The sequence below is a fragment of the Rhinoderma darwinii genome, unplaced genomic scaffold (genome assembly GCF_050947455.1).
Source record: "Rhinoderma darwinii isolate aRhiDar2 unplaced genomic scaffold, aRhiDar2.hap1 Scaffold_1013, whole genome shotgun sequence".
Taxonomy (NCBI): Eukaryota; Metazoa; Chordata; class Amphibia; order Anura; family Rhinodermatidae; genus Rhinoderma; species Rhinoderma darwinii.
Genome location: NW_027461894.1, coordinates 48,606 through 68,617, shown reverse-complemented (window position 1 = coordinate 68,617; position 20,012 = coordinate 48,606). Strand labels below are relative to the sequence as shown.

The 20,012-nt window shown below is 48.6% G+C and overlaps 1 protein-coding gene across 1 annotated transcript in view; it reads right to left on the bottom strand.

The window, feature by feature from the left end:
• Positions 1-9,336: 9,336 nt before the first annotated feature.
• LOC142698246 (vitamin D3 hydroxylase-associated protein-like) overlaps positions 9,337-20,012 on the bottom strand; it is a gene marked incomplete at its 5' end in the record, with an annotated part of 34,559 nt that continues 23,883 nt past the window's right edge. The window contains 7 exons of the mRNA XM_075847884.1: positions 9,337-10,359; positions 10,582-10,727; positions 10,968-11,076; positions 11,279-11,318; positions 12,550-12,593; positions 14,595-14,694; positions 19,120-19,217. Of these exons, the coding sequence (XP_075703999.1) occupies positions 10,234-10,359; positions 10,582-10,727; positions 10,968-11,076; positions 11,279-11,318; positions 12,550-12,593; positions 14,595-14,694; positions 19,120-19,217 (663 nt within the window). The remainder of the gene's footprint in view (positions 10,360-10,581; positions 10,728-10,967; positions 11,077-11,278; positions 11,319-12,549; positions 12,594-14,594; positions 14,695-19,119; positions 19,218-20,012) is intronic.

Genomic DNA, 20,012 nt, shown 5'->3' with positions numbered 1-20,012 from the left:
AGGAAGAGGAGGAGAAGGACATGAGTACACTGCTTGCACCACCCGAGAGTCAAGAGCAGAGGAGGAGAAGGACATGAGTACACCGCCTGCACCACCCGAGAGTCAAGAGCAGAGGAGGAGAAGGACATGAGTACACTGCCTGCACCACCCGAGAGTCAAGAGCGGAGCAGGAGAAGGACATGAGTACACTGCCTGCACCACCCGAGAGTCAAGAGCGGAGGAGGAGAAGGACATGAGTACACTGCCTGCACCACCCGAGAGTCAAGAGCGGAGGAGGAGAAGGACATGAGTACACTGCCTGCACCACCCGAGAGTCAAGAGCAGAGGAAGAGGAGGAGAAGGACATGAGTACACTGCCTGCACCACCCCGAGCGTCATGAGCAGAGGAGGAGAAGGACATGAGTACACCGCCTGCACCACCCCGAGCGTCAAGAGCGGAGGAGGAGAAGGACATGAGTACACTGCCTGCACCACCCGAGAGTCAAGAGCAGAGGAACAGGAGGAGAAGGAGAAGGACATGAGTACACTGCCTGCACCACCCCGAGCGTCATGAGCAGAGGAGGAGAAGGACATGAGTACACTGCCCGCACCGCCCCGAGCGTCAAGAGCAGAGGAGGAGAAGGACATGAGTACACCGCCTGCACCACCTGAGAGTCAAGAGCAGAGGAGGAGAAGGACATGAGTACACCGCCTGCACCACCCCAGAGTCAAGAGCAGAGGAGGAGAAGGACATGAGTACACTGCCTGCACCGCCCCGAGCGTTAAGAGCAGAGGAGGAGAAGGACATGAGTACACCGCCTGCACCACCCCGAGCGTCAAGAGCAGAGGAGGAGAAGGACATGAGTACACCGCCTGCACCACCCCGAGCGTCAAGAGCAGAGGAGGAGAAGGACATGAGTACACTGCCTGCACCACCCCGAGCGTCAAGAGCAGAGGAAGAGGAGGAGAAGGACATGAGTACACTGCCTGCACCACCCCGAGCGTCAAGAGCAGAGGAGGAGAAGGACATGAGTACACCGCCTGCACCAACCGAGAGTCAAGAGCAGAGGAAGAGGAGGAGAAGGAGAAGGACATGAGTACACCGCCTGCACCACCCGAGAGTCAAGAGCAGAGGAGGAGAAGGACATGAGTACACTGCCTGCACCACCCGAGAGTCAAGAGCGGAGGAGGAGAAGGACATGAGTACACTGCCTGCACCACCCGAGAGTCAAGAGCGGAGGAGGAGAAGGACATGAGTACACCGCCTGCTCCACCCCGAGCGTCAAGAGCAGAGGAAGAGGAGACTGAGTTACAGGGAAACCTTGTCTGTCCTGTTTCCAGACTTAAAGAGGCTCTGTCACCACATTATAAGTGGCCTATCTTGTACATGATGTGATCGGCGCTGTAATGTAGAGAACAGTGGTCCTAGTAATAAAGAGGCTGTCACCAGATTATAAGTGTCCTGTCTCCTACATAATGTGATCAGCGCTGTAATGTAGAGAACAATGGTCCTAGTAATAAAGAGGCTGTCACCACATTATAAGTGTCCTGTCTCCTACATAATGTGATCAGTGCTGTAATGTAGAGAACAGTGGTCCTAGTAATAAAGAGGCTGTCACCAGATTATAAGTGCCCTGTCTCCTACATAATGTGATCGGCGCTGTAATGTAGATAACAGTGGTCCTAGTAATAAAGAGGCTGTCACCAGATTATAAGTGCCCTGTCTCCTACATAATGTGATCGGCGCTGTAATGTAGATAACAGTGGTCCTAGTAATAAAGAGGCTGTCACCACATTATAAGTGTCCTGTCTCCTACATGATGTGATCGGCGCTGTAATGTAGATAACAGTGGTCCTAGTAATAAAGAGGCTGTCACCACATTATAAGTGTCCTGTCTCCTATATAATGTGATCAGCGCTGTAATGTAGATAACAGTGGTCCTAGTAATAAAGAGGCTGTCACCACATTATAAGTGTCCTGTCTCCTATATAATGTAATCAGCGCTGTAATGTAGGTGACAGCAGTGTTTTTTTATTTAGAAAAATTATCATTTTTGACGGAGTTATGACCTATATTTGCTTTATGCTAATGACTTTCTTAATAAACAACTGGGCGTGTTTTACTTTTTGGCCAAGTGGGCGTTGTACGGAGGAGTGTATGACTCTGACCAATCAGTGACCAATCAGCGTCATACACTTCTCCCCATTCATTTACACAGCACATAGCGATATAGCTATATCACTATGTGCAGCCACATAAACACACTATAACGTTACTGCAGTGTCCTGACAATGATATACATTACCTCCCGCCAGGACGTGGGGTCTATTCAGAATCCTGACCACTTCTCTGTGATTTACAGCATAGCAGGCGTAGTCTCGCGAGATTATGCTGTAAACTGTCATTTACAGCGAGATCTCGCTGTGCTGTAAATCACAGAGAAGTGCAGAGAAGTGTCAGGATTCTGAATACACATCCCGTCCTGGCTGGAGGTAATGTATATTCACTGTCAGAACACTGCAGTAATATTATAGTGTGTTTATTACTAGGACCACTGTTCTCTACATTACAGCGCTGATCACATAATGTACAAGATAGGGCATTTATAATCTGGTGACAGAGACTATTTAGGTGGCCAATCACAGAGACGTCACACCCACGTTTTACTCCTTTCAGGGGGGGAATTTACAAATGCCAGTTTTGTGGCAAAAATTCCACCCTCAATCTGGCTTGTATTTTTGGGTGGAAAGACTGGCAACCCTACTGGTCCCCCACTCATCCAGGGCTTCCTATTGGAGAGGGCAAAAAGCAATAAAGAGATAGAACCAGTGGCGTAGCTATAGGGGTCGCAGCGGTCGCAATTGCCAGGGGGACCCGCGGCCCCCCGCACCACATCAATAAACAGTTACTATAGTAACTCGGGCCGCGGGCCCTTGTTACTATAGTAACTGACAGTACTTACCCTCCTGGTTCCGGAGCGTAGCGGAGGTCCTGATGTCACAACATCGTGATCCTGGATAGAGTGAGAACCTCCGCCGCGGCTGAAGAGGAGGTAAGATTAATATCCATGATGAATACCTATACGAGTATAGACCATTGGCATGCGCCAAACAATAATGCGTCCACACAAATCATAAAGCAAATATCAATACCTATACCAGACTGTGAAGACTACTAGTATATCCAGAAAATGAAACACACATAGCACAAGTCATGTACCATGACAATATAAAATAAACTTTATTGAAATATACATAACACATTGGCCATCAAAATATAAAAACAATATAGCACACAGTTAAAAAGGAGAGTCTGGAGGAGCTGCGTGAATAATCCAATATATATGCTACCATACTATAAACATCCTGTGATGTGGTAACAAATGCAGATCTCTATAGAAAAGATAATCATATAGATCAAGTATTTGGACAACAGAAGCACATAAATATATTTAGCACCTGACAGAAGAGCACACAATTGTGCATGCATATAAGAGTATACAGCTAGAGCTCCAAGTGGCACCCAAAACAAAGACCATGCTTTATAAATAAAGGATATTGCACAAACCCATGGACTCGGCAAAAACGGCCCGAAAACGCCTCCCATTGATTTTAATGGGAGGCGTCGGCGTCTTTTTCCCGCGAGCAGTAAAACTGCCTCGCGGGAAGTGGAAGCGACATGCCCTATCTTCGGGCGCTTCCGCCTCTGACCTCCCATTGACTTCAATGGGAGGCAGAGAAAGCGTGTCTCGCGCTGTTTTTTGCCCGCGGCGCTCAATGGCCGCGGGCGAAAAGCGGCGCGAGAATTGAAGCGTAAATCGGCGTGCACTGAGAGGAAAATCTGCCTCGGACTTCCAAACAGAATTTTGAGGCGGATGTTCCTCCTGCAAAGTGCCCTGTGTGAACATAGGCTAATGGTGCCTGCAGCATGGTAGGTGTAATTTGATCTGTGATTGCAGATCTCCATATGCTGTGAACACTGCTTAGTGTTTGGCTATTCGTGTAGTCCCCTCCCTCTGCATTTTATATTTAAAACAACCACTATCCCATCAGTCAGTACCCCTTGAGAAAGCTGACGGCGAAACGTGCGTTGGGGGCGGTCAGTGTGGAGTGTTCCTGCGTGCTTCCCATCATGCAGTCCATGGGTTTGGGGGGTGGTCAGTGTGGAGTGTTCCTGCGTGCTTCCCATCATGCAGTCCATGGGTTTGGGGGGTGGTCAGTGTGGAGTGTTCCTGCGTGCTTCCCATCATGCAGTCCATGGGTTTGGGGGGCGGTCAGTGTGGAGTGTTCCTGCGTGCTTCCCATCATGCAGTCCATGGGTTTGGGGGGTGGTCAGTGTGGAGTGTTCCTGCGTGCTTCCCATCATGCAGTCCATGGGTTTGGGGGGCGGTCAGTGTGGAGTGTTCCTGCGTGCTTCCCATCATGCAGTCCATGGGTTTGGGGGGCGGTCAGTGTGGAGTGTTCCTGCGTGCTTCCCATCATGCAGTCCATGGGTTTGTGCAATCTCCTTTATTTATAAAGCATGGTCTTTGTTTTGGGTGCCACTTGGAGCTCTAGCTGTATACTTTTATATGCATGCACAATTGTGTGCTCTTCTGTCAGGTGCTAAATATATTTATGTGCTTCTGTTGTCCAAATACTTGATCTATATGATTATCTTTTCTATAGATATCTGCATTTGTTACCACATCACAGGATGTTTATAGTATGGTAGCATATATATTGGATTATTCACGCAGCTCCTCCAGACTCTCCTTTTTAACTGTGTGCTATATTGTTTTTATATTTTGATGGCCAATGTGTTATGTATATTTCAATAAAGTTTATTTTATATTGTCATGGTACATGACTTGTGCTATGTGTGTTTCATTTTCTGGATATACTAGTAGTCTTCACAGTCTGGTATAGGTATTGATATTTGCTTTATGATTTGTGTGGACGCATTATTGTTTGGCGCATGCCAATGGTCTATACTCGTATAGGTATTCATCATGGATATTAATCTTACCTCCTCTTCAGCCGCGGCGGAGGTTCTCACTCTATCCAGGATCACGATGTTGTGACATCAGGACCTCCGCTACGCTCCGGAACCAGGAGGGTGAGTACTGTCAGTTACTATAGTAACAAGGGCCCGCGGCCCGAGTTACTATAGTAACTGTTTATTGATGTGGTGCGGGGGGCCGCGGGTCCCCCTGGCAATTGCGACCGCTGCGACCCCTATAGCTACGCCACTGGTTCTATCTCTTTATTGCTTTTTGCCCTCTCCAATAGGAAGCCCTGGATGAGTGGGGGACCAGTAGGGTTGCCACTCTTTCCACCCAAAAATACAAGCCAGATTGAGGGTGGAATTTTTGCCACAAAACTGGCATTTGTAAATTCCCCCCCTGAAAGGAGTAAAACGTGGGTGTGACGTCTCTGTGATTGGCCACCTAAATAGTCTCTGTCACCAGATTATAAATGCCCTATCTTGTACATTATGTGATCAGCGCTGTAATGTAGAGAACAGTGGTCCTAGTAATAAACACACTATAATATTACTGCAGTGTTCTGACAGTGAATATACATTACCTCCAGCCAGGACGGGATGTGTATTCAGAATCCTGACACTTCTCTGCACTTCTCTGTGATTTACAGCACAGCGAGATCTCGCTGTAAATGACAGTTTACAGCATAATCTCGCGAGACTACGCCTGCTATGCTGTAAATCACAGACACTGCAGTAACGTTATAGTGTGTTTATGTGGCTGCACATAGTGATATAGCTATATCGCTATGTGCTGTGTAAATGAATGGGGAGAAGTGTATGACGCTGATTGGTCACTGATTGGTCAGCATCATACACTCCTCTGTACAACGCCCACTTGGCCAAAAAGTAAAACACGCCCAGTTGTTTATTAAGAAAGTCATTAGCATAAAGCAAATATAGGTCATAACTCCGTCAAAAATGATAATTTTTCTAAATAAAAAACACTGCTGTCACCTACATTACAGCGCTGATTACATTATGTAGGAGACAGGACACTTATAATCTGGTGACAGAGCCTCTTTATTACTAGGACCACTGTTATCTACATTACAGCGCCGATCACATTATGTAGGAGGCAGGACACTTATAATGTGGTGACAGCCTCTTTATTACTAGGACCACTGTTATCTACATTACAGCGCTGATCACATTATATAGGAGACAGGGCACTTATAATCTGGTGACAGCCTCTTTATTACTAGGACCACTGTTCTCTACATTACAGCACTGATCACATTATGTAGGAGACAGGACACTTATAATCTGGTGACAGCCTCTTTATTACTAGGACCACTGTTCTCTACATTACAGCGCCGATCACATCATGTACAAGATAGGCCACTTATAATGTGGTGACAGAGCCTCTTTAAGTCTGGAAACAGGACAGACAAGGTTTCCCTGTAACTCAGTCTCCTCTTCCTCTGCTCTTGACGCTCGGGGTGGAGCAGGCGGTGTACTCATGTCCTTCTCCTTCTCCGCTCTTGACTCTCGGGTGGTGCAGGCAGTGTACTCATGTCCTTCTCCTTCTCCGCTCTTGACTCTCGGGTGGTGCAGGCGGTGTACTCATGTCCTTTTCCTCCTCTTCCTCTGCTCTTGACTCTCGGGTGGTGCAGGCGGTGTACTCATGTCCTTCTCCTCCTCTGCTCTTGACGCTCGGGGTGGAGCAGGCGGTGTACTCATGTCCTTCTCCTCCTCCGCTCTTGACTCTCGGGTGGTGCAGGCGGTGTACTCATGTCCTTCTCCTCCTCTTCCTCTGCTCTTGACTCTCGGGTGGTGCAAGCAGTGTACTCATGTCCTTCTCCTCCTCCGCTCTTGACGCTCGGGGTGGTGCAGGCAGTGTACTCATGTCCTTCTCCTCCTCTGCTCTTGACGCTCGGGGTGGTGCAGGCGGTGTACTCATGTCCTTCTCCTCCTCTGCTCTTGACGCTCGGGGTGGTGCAGGTGGTGTACTCTTGTCCTTCTACTCCTCTGCTCTTGACTCTGGGGTGGTGCAGGCGGTGTACTCATGTCCTTCTCCTCCTCTGCTCTTGACTCTCGGGTGGTGCAGGCGGTGTACTCATGTCCTTCTCCTCCTCTGCTCTTGACGCTCGGGGCGGTGCGGGCAGTGTACTCATGTCCTTCTCCTCCTCTGCTCATGACGCTCGGGGTGGTGCAGGCAGTGTACTCATGTCCTTCTCCTTCTCCTCCTCTGCTCTTGACTCTGGGGTTGTGCAGGCGGTGTACTCATGTCCTCTTCCTCCGCTCTTGACTCTCGGGGTGGTGCAGGCGGTGTACTCATGTCCTTCTCCTCCTCTTCCTCTGCTCTTGACTCTCGGGTGGTGCAGGCAGTGTACTCATGTCCTTCTCCTCCTCCGCTCTTGACTCTCGGGTGATGCAGGCGGTGTACACACGTCTGGCTGCTGAATGTGAGTCTCTCTTCTGCTTTGCCCACTCTAGACTGACATAGTCTTGACGCTGCTGACGATCCTGAGGTTGGGTGGTCTTGAAAAGTGGTATCCTATTCAGACGATGCATGCACCGTGTTCCAAATTATTATGCACATTGGATTTAAGTGTCATAAACATTTAATTACTCGTTTTTCAATGAAACTCATGGATGGCCTCGTGTCTTAGGACTCTTTGGATCATTGTAATCAATCTCAGACACCTGTGATAATTAGTTTGCCAGGTGTGCCCAATCAAAGGAAAACTACTTAAGAAGGACGTTCCACATTATTAAGCAGCCACAGGTTTCAAGCAATATGGGAAAGAAAAAGGATCTCTCTGCTGCCGAAAAGCGTGAAATAGTGCAATACCTTGGACAAGGCATGAAAACATTGGATATTTCAAGAAAACGTAAGCTTGATCATCGTACTGTGAAAAGATTTGTGGCTGATTCAGAGCACAGATGGGTTCGTTCAGATAAAGGCATAATGAGGAAGGTTTCTGCCAGACAAATTAATAGGATTAGGAGAGCAGCTGCTAAAATGCCATTGCAAAGCAGCAAACAGGTATTTGAAGCCGCTGGTGCCTCTGGAGTCCCGCGAACCTCAAGGTGTAGGATCCTCCAGAGGTTTGCAAGTGTGCAAAAAGTTATTATTCGGCCACCCCTAAACAATGCTCACAAGCAGAAACGGTTGCAGTGGGCTCAGAAATACATGAAGACTAATTTCAAACCGTGTTGTTTACTGATGAGTCCCGTGCAACCCTGGATGGTCCAGATGGATGGAGTAGTGGATGGTTGGTGAATGGCCACCATGTCCCAACAAGGCTGCAACGTCAGCAAGGAGGTGGTAGAGTCATGTTTTGGGCTGGAATCATAGGGTGAGAGCTGGTAGGCTCCTTTAGGGTCCCTGACGGTGTGAAAATGACCTCTGCAAAGTACGTAGATTTTTTGACTGACCACTTTCTTCCGTGGTACAAAAAGAAGAACCATGCCTTCCGTAGCAAAATTATCTTCATGCATGACAATGCACCATCTCATGCTGCAAAGAATACCTCTGTGTCATTGGCTGCTGTGGGCATTAAAGGAGAGAAAGTCATGGTGTGGCCCCCATGTTCCCCTGACCTCAACCCTATTGAGAACCTTTGGAGCAAAATATCTATGAGGGTGGGAGGCCTTTCACATGAAAACAGAAGCTCTGGAAGGCGATTCTGACATCCTGCAAAGATATTCAAGCAGAAACTGTCCAAATACTCACAAATTCAATGGATGCAAGAATTGTGCAGGTGATATCAGAGAAGGGTCCTGTGTAACATGTAACTTGTCCTGTGCAGGTGATATCAGAGAAGGGTCCTGTGTAACTTGTGCTGTGCAGGTGATATCAGAGAAGGGTCCTGTGTAACATGTAACTTGTGCTGTGCAGGTGATATCAGAGAAGGGTCCTGTGTAACATGTAACTTGTGCTGTGCAGGTGATATCAGAGGAGGGTCCTGTGTAACATGTAACTTGTCCTGTGCAGGTGATATCAGAGGAGGGTCCTGTGTAACATGTAACTTGTCCTGTGCAGGTGATATCAGAGAAGGGTCCTGTGTAACATGTAACTTGTGCTGTGCAGGTGATATCAGAGAAGGGTCCTGTGTAACATGTAACTTGTGCTGTGCAGGTGATATCAGAGAAGGGAATTTGGAACGCGGGGTATATGTCGTTATTATGAAAAAGGGATTTACTTTTGCAGATAAAATATTTGTCTTTTTCCGGCCTCCCAGTGTAATAATGGACCAGTGGTGCACAGAGAATTCAGCCGTCTCTGCTGATCATCGCACCACTCCCTGGCGATCCCTACATGCAGTCCCTGACCCCATTTATTGAGGGCTACTTTTTATTTGGGAAACAAAATACAGGAGACGCTCTAGAGGGAAGGGGCGTATTTTTATTTGTATCCCAGCCGTCCTGGTGGACATGTTGAGTGAACCCTTTAATGACCGCTCCTGTTCTCAAACCTTGTAAGTCTTTGTTCACACCGTGCCACATACACACCGATCGTGTCCACATAGTAGAATGGGGCCGACATATAACCATAACCTCCACACACGTTCAGGTGAGAATATATGTCCAGATAGAGAGGTGACTGCGCTTCTTATTACAGGGGATTGGCAGGCCGTGCAGTGGACACGTCTTTACAATAGGCGATGTCTGACGTAGTCCAGGTTCATACATAAAAGACGTGGCGGCAGCGGAGGACCAATCACAGCAGGCGGAGGCACACGGATCATCTTCCATCAACTCCAGAATGACAGGACAACAGATTTCGATGAGGCACCAGATCTCACACCCTGTGGGGCGCAGTCCGGACATTGGGGTATTTGGGGTCAGGGAATTACATGGGAGATAAAGGGAAAGAATGAGACCAATATAGACAGAGAGAGAAGTCTAATCCACGTGCTGCCTCTCTAATAGGGGTGGGGGCATTTCTGACTATTTCTGTTGTCAGGCTGAGGGGGCTCTGGAGATAGGCGCTCATATATTTTTATAGTTTTGGTTGCGGGAGGGGGTATGACACCGGTCAGATGCCGGTCAATCTTTAGTTGTCAGCTGTTGGGGGAGGGGGAGGCTTGCATAGCAGTGGGTAGGGTCCAGCTGATTCTCATTTCCCAGTCGGTGGTCTCCATTTCACTGGATGGATGGTGGTAGATATACGGCGGATACATCATTTATATATAATATTAACCCCCCATAACCCTCCCTTTGGAGAAATGGTGAGTCGGCGACTAATAGGACGTTCTGTGATCCAGTCGGTCATGTGCCCATCACTTATTGTCACGGCCTTGGGTCACAGTCTCCACTTCTTTCATGAGGCGCAGGCACTGTTCTTCCTGCCACTGTAACGCCACACACTGCACCGCGACAGGCAGCCCGATCCCGCCTTCCATACCCTGAAATAGACAAGAGTCCCATTATTAAAGTGACCACTAGTCTCCGGCCCGCCACTGGCACCAGTCAGTGCTTGTGCGGAGCCTCAGTAATGGCAGCTGTAGAACCGGCCATACAGGAACCGCGCAGCGCTACCCTCCGGGCCGGACGTCCCACCCGGACTGCCTCAGCTCTACAGGTGACTGGTGCCAGAAAAGTTTCTTTACCACGGATGATGAGCAAACCTTAATGACTGCTTTGTCCCAGGGATCATTATAATAGCCCTTATAATGCTTCAGCTCCTCCTCATCCTCTGGCGTCACGGCGGTCACAGGGAGGACTCCGGCAGCGAAATTCAGGATGTTGAAGAGCATGGTGAACCCGAAGCAGGCTGTAAAAGATAAAGAAAACTGGTGATCCGATCAAGGGCGACCACCGTGTGATTGATGGCGGCTCCTCCCACACGTCACCCAGATACAGAGGAGGGGGAGGGTACAACAGGCGCCAACAGCGAGACAAAAGAGGAATCTTCACCACATAAAGCATAGATGGCCATACTGAAGCTTTATGTGACCCTGGAGCACGCGGACCATGATGGAGGTTGTAGTGTCAGGTCCAGTGGCAGATTTACCAAAGAGTTTTCCAGGGTGACCGATGTTGAAGGCCGGGCCAAGCATGGGGCAGAGTAAAGCGTCCAGGCCGAGGGTCCTCCATTCCTTGATATATTCGCAGCGATATTCCTGTAATGAGAAGTCCCTGCTATAAGAATCCGGAGTATTTCACCCCCCAGACAACATGCGGCCGGACCACCACCGCTCTCCAGGAGGCCATGATGGACTAAAGACCGACGGAAATGTGACACAGAAAATATGATATAAATATGTGACCCCCGCTGTGTGTATAACCCCTCCCCCCACAGGACATGACACTAGGAGATTTTACCTTAATCGCCGTGTAATGTTTCCACAAATCCTTCACGGAACTGAAACGAGAAGTAGTGAGGGATCAGCGACCGACTACTACTCCCACCGTCCTTCATACTCTGCTATCCGCCATTATATCCATCCACCTATCCGCCATTATATCCACCTATCCACCATTATACCCATCTATCCGCCATTATATCCACCAAACCGCCATTATATCCATCCACCTATCCGCCATTATATCCACCTATCCATTATAGCCACCTATCCGCCATTATACCCATCTATCCGCCATTATATCCATCTATCCGCCATTATATCCACCAATCCGCCATTAAACCCATCTATCCGCCATTATATCCATTTATCCGCCATTATATCCACCAATCCGCCATTATACCGATCTATCCGTCATTATACCCATCTATCCGCCATTATATCCACCAAACCGCCATTATGTCCACCAATCCGCCATTATATCCACCAATCCGCCATTATATCCACCAACCAATCCGGCATTATATCCACCTATCCGCCATTATATCCACCTATCAACATTATATCCATCCCTCCGCCATTATATCCCCCTATCCGCCATTATATCCACCATTATATACATCTATCCGCCATTATATCCACCTATCCGCCATTATATCCATCCACGTATTCGCCATTATATCCACATATCCGCCATTTTATCCACCAATCCGCCATTATATCCACCAATTCGCCATTATATCCACCAATTCGCCATTATATCCACCAATTCGCCATTATATCCACGAATCCGCCATTATACCCACCTATCCGCCATTATATCCCCCTATCCGCCATTATATCCACCTATTCACCATTATATACATCTATCTGCCATTATATCCATCTATCCGCCATTATATCCATCCACCTATTTGCCATTATATCCATCTATCCGCCATTATATCCATCTATCCGCCATTATACCCACCTATCCGCCATTATATCCACCTATCCGCCATTATACCCACCTATCCGCCATTATATCCACCTATCCGCCATTATACCCACCTATCCGCCATTATATCCACCTATCCGCCATTATATCCACCTATCCGCCATTATATCCATCTATCCGCCATTATATCCATCTATCCGCCATCATCTGAAGGGGACACCACAACGCAGGCAGTTAAAGGGCTAATCAGAGTGGTTTGCAATTCAGCGCAGCTGCGGAAATAAGTGATGTCGTATTATTACGTGTAAACATTACAAAAGGACACAGCAAAGCATTGTGGGAAGAGTTCTTACCTGCAGCCGCAGTGCGCTTCCAGGTGATTGGCGAGTCGGGGAAACTAAGACAAGAGACGAATCACAATGAGATTCTGCGGAGGAAAGGGGGTCATTCTCTACACAATAGCTGGCGGGGCGAGATATCAGACTTACACTACCGTTCAAAAGTTTGGGGTCACCCAGAGAATTTTGTGTTTTCCATGAAAACTCTCACTTATATTTATCAAACGAGTTGCAAAATGACTAGAAAATACAGTCAAGACATTGACAAGGTTAGAAATAATGATTTTCTCCTTCAGACTTTGCTTTGGTCGCTCCATTTGCAGCAATTCCAGCATGGCAGACCTTTGGCATTCGAGCTGTTAATTTGCTGAGGTCATCGGGAGACATTCCCCCCCCCCCCCCATGCTTCCAGAAGCCCCTCCCACAAGTTGGATTGGCTTGATGGGCACTTCTTGCGTACCATACGGTCAAGCTCCTCCCACAACAGCTCTATGGGGTTGAGATCTGGTGACTGCGCTGGCCACTCCATTACAGATAGAATACCGGCTGCCGGCTTCTTCCCTAAATAGTTCTTGCATCATTTGGAGGTGCTTTGGGTCATTGTCCTGTTGTAGGATGAAATTGGCTCCAATCAAGCGCTGTCCACAGGGTATGGCATGGCGTTGCGGAGTGATCGCCTTCCTTATTCACAATCCCTTTTACCTTGTACAAATCTCCCACTTTACCCCAGACCATCACATGACCTCCACCATGCTTGACAGATGGCGTCCGGCGCTCTTCCAGCATCTTTTCAGTTGTTCTGCGTCTCACAAATGTTCTTCTGTGGGATCCAAACACCTCAAACTTCCATTCGTCCGTCCAGAACACTTTTTTCCAATCTTCCTCTGTCCAATGTCTGAGCTTTTGCCCATATTAATCTTTTCCTTTTATTAGCCAGTCTCAGATATGGCTTTTTCTTTGCCACTCTGCCCTGAAGGCCAGCATCCCGGAGTCGCCTCTTCACTGTAGACGTTGACACTGGCGTTTTGCGGGGACTATTTAATGAAGCTGCCAGTTGAGGACCTGTGAGGCGTCTATTTCTCACACTAGAGACTCTAATGTACTTGTCTTGTTGCTCAGTTGTGCGGCGGGGCCTCCCACTTCTCTTTCTACTCTGGTCAGAGCGTGGTTGTGCTGTCCTCTGAAGGGAGTAGTACACACCGTTGTAGGAAATCTTCAGTTTCTTGGCAATTTCTCGCATGGAATAGCCTTCATTTCTAAGAACAAGAATAGACTGTCGAGTTTCACATGAAAGCTCTCTTTTTCTAGCCATTTTGAGAGTTTAATCGAACCCACAAATGTAATGCTTCAGATTCTCAACTAGCTCAAAGGAAGGTCAGTTTTAGAGCTCCTCTAAACAGCAAAACTGTTTACAGCGGTGCTAACATAATTGCACAAGGGTTTTCAAGTGTTTTCTAATCATCCATTAGCCTTCTAACACAGCAAACACAATGTACCATTAGAACACTGGAGTGATGGTTGCTGGGAATGGGCCTCTATACACCTATGTAGATATTGCATTAAACACCAGACGTTTGCAGCTAGAATAGTCATTTACCACATTAACAATGTATAGAGTGGATTTCTGATTTATTTCATGTTATCTTCATTGACAAAAACTGGGCTTTTCTTTAAAAAATAAGGACATTTCTAAGTGACCCTAAACTTTTGAACGGTAGTGTATATGGGAAAAATTCCAGCAAAAATCAAGTTTGAGCGCAACGAACCTCAGCTTCACTGTCAACAATATATCACAGGATAAAACTCTATATAATGCTAAGTACTGCTCTGGGTGTGACTGGAGTATAAGATGATGTAACAGCAGAATTGTGACTGCAGCTCTGGATGTGAATGGAGTATGAGATGTTACAGCAGAATTGTGACTGCAGCTCTGGATGTGAATGGAGTATGAGATGTTACAGCATGTTACTGATAGTCTTTTACATTGGGGTTTATTCTCTACAGATTAAGATTTCCAGGGGTCACAGTTAGACAGGCTGCCGATCGTTACATTTGCTCACCACTGGCCTCATAAAGAACGACATGATCTTCTTCACAATGTTTGGGATCTTGTACAGGAAAATCTGCTGCTTCAGGTTGGGATCCACAATGTCCGGGTGACTGCACAACACAAGAGAATGAGCTGCTGTATGAGGAGGCGAGCGCCGCTTCTCTCCCCTGTCCCTGGCATATTTGCTGGGTATATTTCCTGTGTATATTTCCTGTGTGTATTTCCTGTGTGTATTTCCTGTGTGTGTATTTCCTGTGTGTGTATTTCCTGTGTGTGTATTTCCTGTGTGTATATTTGCTGTGTGTGTATTTGCTGTGTGTGTATTTGCTGTGTGTGTATTTGCTGTGTGTGTATTTGCTGTGTGTGTATTTGCTGTGTGTGTATATTTGCTGTGTGTGTATATTTGCTGTGTGTGTATATTTGCTGTGTGTGTATATTTGCTGTGTGTGTGTATTTGCTGTGTGTGTATATTTGCTGTGTGTGTATATTTGCTGTGTGTGTATTTGCTGTGTGTGTATTTGCTGTGTGTGTATTTGCTGTGTGTGTGTGTATTTGCTGTGTGTGTGTGTGTGTATTTGCTGTGTGTGTGTGTGTATTTGCTGTGTGTGTGTGTGTATTTGCTGTGTGTGTGTGTGTGTGTATTTGCTGTGTGTGTGTGTGTGTGTGTGTGTGTATTTGCTGTGTGTGTGTGTGTGTGTGTGTGTGTGTGTATTTGCTGTGTGTGTGTGTGTATTTGCTGTGTGTGTGTGTGTATTTGCTGTGTGTGTGTGTGTATTTGCTGTGTGTGTGTGTGTGTATTTGCTGTGTGTGTGTGTGTGTGTATTTGCTGTGTGTGTGTGTGTATTTGCTGTGTGTGTGTGTGTATTTGCTGTGTGTGTGTGTGTATTTGCTGTGTGTGTGTATTTGCTGTGTGTGTGTATTTGCTGTGTGTGTGTGTGTATTTGCTGTGTGTGTGTATTTGCTGTGTGTGTGTGTGTATTTGCTGTGTGTGTGTGTGTATTTGCTGTGTGTGTGTGTATTTGCTGTGTGTGTGTGTATTTGCTGTGTGTGTGTGTTTGCTGTGTGTGTATATTTGCTGTGTGTGTATATTTGCTGTGTGTGTATATTTGCTGTGTGTGTATATTTGCTGTGTGTGTATATTTGCTGTGTGTGTATATTTGCTGTGTGTGTATATTTGCTGTGCGTGTATATTTGCTGTGCGTGTATATTTGCTGTGTGTGTATATTTGGTGTGTGTATATTTGCTGCGTGTATATTTGCTGTGTGTGTATATTTGCTGTGTGTGTATATTTGCTGTGTGTGTATATTTGCTGCGTGTATATTTGCTGTGTATACATTTGCTGTGTGTATATTTCCTGTGTATATTTGCTGTGTGTGTATTTGCTGCGTGTATTTCCTGTCTAATTGATGTGACATCTGGTAGTGTTTTCTGTTTCTAGGTGTATGGATTCTAGAATGATCTGTATCGGGGGCGCAGTGTTTGGTGGGGGGTCCTGTTATCCCTGATCTTGCAGTTGGGGGACATTTCTAGGACTTTTTGTAACTGCTTTTTGTGATATAAGTGAAGTTTATGTCAATAACTATTTGTCTGTTGTAATTGTGGGGTCTATAGTCTGGAGTTGATCAGGGTGGGTGGCAATACGAGGGCAGTGCCCACCAGAGGTCGTGTTTTATCAACCTTCTATATGACGTCACGTTACACAGCAAAACGGAGAGAAGATCCTGAGGTTTGGGGGCAGGGAGGTCCATTGTCCGTGTCACACAAGTTAATGCTGCTATAGAGATGGGAGGGTGACCTGGGCGCCCACAGATAACGACCCTTTAAAAAATGTCACCCTCCAAGATAACACTCCTACACCCCCCCAGACTACACTCCTACACCCCCTCCCCCCGACTACACTCCTACACCCCCCTCCCCCCGACTACACTCCTACACCCCCCCCCAGACTACACTCCTACTTCCCCCCAGACTACACTCCTACACCCCTGTCCCCCCGACTACACTCCTACACCCCCCTCCCCCCGACTACACTCCTACACCCCCCCAGACTACACTCCTACTTCCCCCCAGACTACACTCCTATACCCCCCCAGACTACACTCCTACACCCCCCAGACTACACTCCTACACCCCCGCAGACTACACTCCTACACCCCCGCAGACTACACTCCTACACATTCCCCAGACTACACTCCTACACTCACCAGACTACACTCCTACACCCACCAGACTACACTCCTACACCCACCCAGACTACACTCCTACACCACCCCAGACTACACTCCTACACCCCCGCAGACTACACTCCTACACATTCCCCAGACTACACTCCTACACTCACCAGACTACACTCCCACACCCCCCAGACTACACTCCTACACCCCCGCAGACTACACTCCTACACCCCCGCAGACTACACTCCTACACCCACCAGACTACACTCCTACACCCCCCAGACTACACTCCTACACCCACCAGACTACACTCCTACACCCCCCAGACTACACTCCTACACCCCCCAGACTACACTCCTACACCCCCCAGACTACACTCCTACACCCCCCAGACTACACTCCTACACCCCCGCAGACTACACTCCTACACCCCCCAGACTACACTCCTACACCCCCCAGACTACACTCCTACACCCCCCCAGACTACACTCCTACACCTCCCAGACTACCCTGCTACACCCCCCCCCCAGACTGCACTCCTACACCCCCACCCCAGACAACACTCCTACACCCCCCCATACTACACTCCTACACCCCCCCATACTACACTCCTACACCCCCACCCCAGACAACACTCCTACACCCCCCCATACTACACTCCTACACCCCCCCAGACTACACTCCTACACCGCCCCCAGACTACACTCCTACACCCCCACCCCAGACTACACTCCTACACCCCCGCAGACTACACCCCCCAGACTACACTCCTACACCCCCCCAGACTACACTCCTACACCCCCCCAGACTACACTCCTACAGCCCCCCCAGACTGCCCTGCTACATCCCCCCCCAGACTGCACTCCTACACCCCCACCCCAGACTACACTCCTACACCCCCCAGACTACACTCCTACACCCCCCCAGACTACACTCCTACACCGCCCCCAGACTACACTCCTACACCGCCCCCAGACTACACTCCTACACCGCCCCCAGACTACACTCCTACACCCCCACCCCAGACTACACTCCTACACCCCCCCCCCCCCCAGACTACTCCTACACTCCCCCAGACTACACTCCTACACATTCCCCAGACTACACTCCTACACATTCCCCAGACTGCCCTGCTACACCCCCCCCAGACTACACACCCCCCAGACTACACTGCTACACACCCCCCAGACTACACTCCTACACCCCCCCAGACTACACTCCTAAACCCCCCAGACTACACTCCTACACATTCCCCAGACTGCCCTGCTACACCCCCCCCAGATTACACACCCCCCAGACTACACTCCTACACCCCCCCAGACTACACTCCTACACCCCCCCAGACTACACTCCTAAACCCCCCAGACTACACTCCTACACACCCCCCAGACTACACTCCTACACCCCCCCAGACTACACTCCTACACCCCCCCCAGACTACACTCCTACACCCCCCCCCAGACTACACTCCTACACCCCCCCCAGACTACACTCCTACACCCCCCCAGACTACACTCCTACACCCCCCCAGACTACACTCCTACACCCCCCCAGACTACACTCCTACACCCCCCCAGACTACACTCCTACACCGCCCCCAGACTACACTCCTACACCCCCACCCCAGACTACACTCCTACACACCCCCCAGACTACACTCCTACACACCCCCCAGACTACACTCCTACACACCCCCCAGACTACACTCCTACACACCCCCCAGACTACACTCCTACACACACCCCCCAGACTACACTCCTACACCCCCCCCCCAGACTACACTCCTACACCCCCCCAGACTACACTCCTACACCCCCCCAGACTACACTCCTACACCCCCCCAGACTACACTCCTACACCCCCCCAGACTACACTCCTACACCCCCCCAGACTACACTCCTACACCCCCCCAGACTACACTCCTACACCCCCCCAGACTACACTCCTACACCCCCCCCCCAGACTACACTCCCCAGATTACACTAATCCTGCCCCCCTTATTACATTTATACCGCTCCGAGATTACAATAATCCCCCCTCAGATTACACTATTGATTCCCCCTTAACACTTCTCTCCCCTAAAATAACCCCAGCGATCAGCTGTAATCTGCAGGGAAACCTGGCAGTAAGTGTTCAGTTTCCCTGCAGTGCCACCACAGGAGAAATGAAGTATGACACAATGTCCATTCATATCAATGTGTTGTGTGTGTAATACTGGACAGGTCCCCCAGAGACGCTCTATGTGACCGCTCTCCACTACAAGAAATGAGGACCCCCTGTATTACCTCACAACTCTCTCATAGGGTGGTTGGAAACTATTACTCAGATCATATACACACAGGCCGCACATCTGGAACTCACAATTTATCCACAAGGGTCGTCCCTCCGTCAGCAAAAAACCCTCTGATACACAGTTCATTCAGAGCATGTTCAATCCTCGGGGGAGTAAACGGGACCAGCTGTGGTGAGAGAATGGGAAAGAGAACGGTCAAGTACAGCAACTCTCATCATCACAACCATCATCCCTATTGTAAAACACTGACCCCGCCACCATACGGAGCAGAGGACACACACACACACACACACACACACACACTAGGGCAGTATTTTATTATTTCTTTATTAGGCACTATGGGACAGTATATTCTGTGGGGCCATTATACTGTGTGGGGGGCATTATACTGTGTGGGGACATTATACTGTGTGGGGGGCATTATACTGTGTTGGGTTTTCTATGGGGGCATTATACTGTATGGGGGCATTATACTGTGTGGAGGCAGCTATGGGGACATTATACTGTGTGGGGGGTTCTATGGGGGCATTATACTGTGTGGGGGGCATTATACTCTGTAGGGGGTTTTATGGGGGCATTATACTGTGTGGGGGGCATTATACTCTGTGCGGGGTTCTAAGGGGGCATTATACACTGTGGGGGGTTCAATGGGGGCATTATACTGTGTGGGGGGTTCTATGGGGGCATTATACTGTGTGGGGGGTTCTATGGGGGCATTATACTGTGTGGGGGTTCTATGGGGGCATTATACTGTGTGGGGGGCATTATACTGTGTGGTGGGTTCTATGGGGACATTATACTGTGTGGGGGTTCTATGGGGGCATTATACTGTGTGGGGGGCATTATACTCTGTAGGGGGTTTTATGGGGGCATTATACTGTGTGGGGGGCATTATACTGTGTGGGGGGCATTATACTCTGTGCGGGGTTCTAAGGGGGCATTATACTGTGTGGGGGGCATT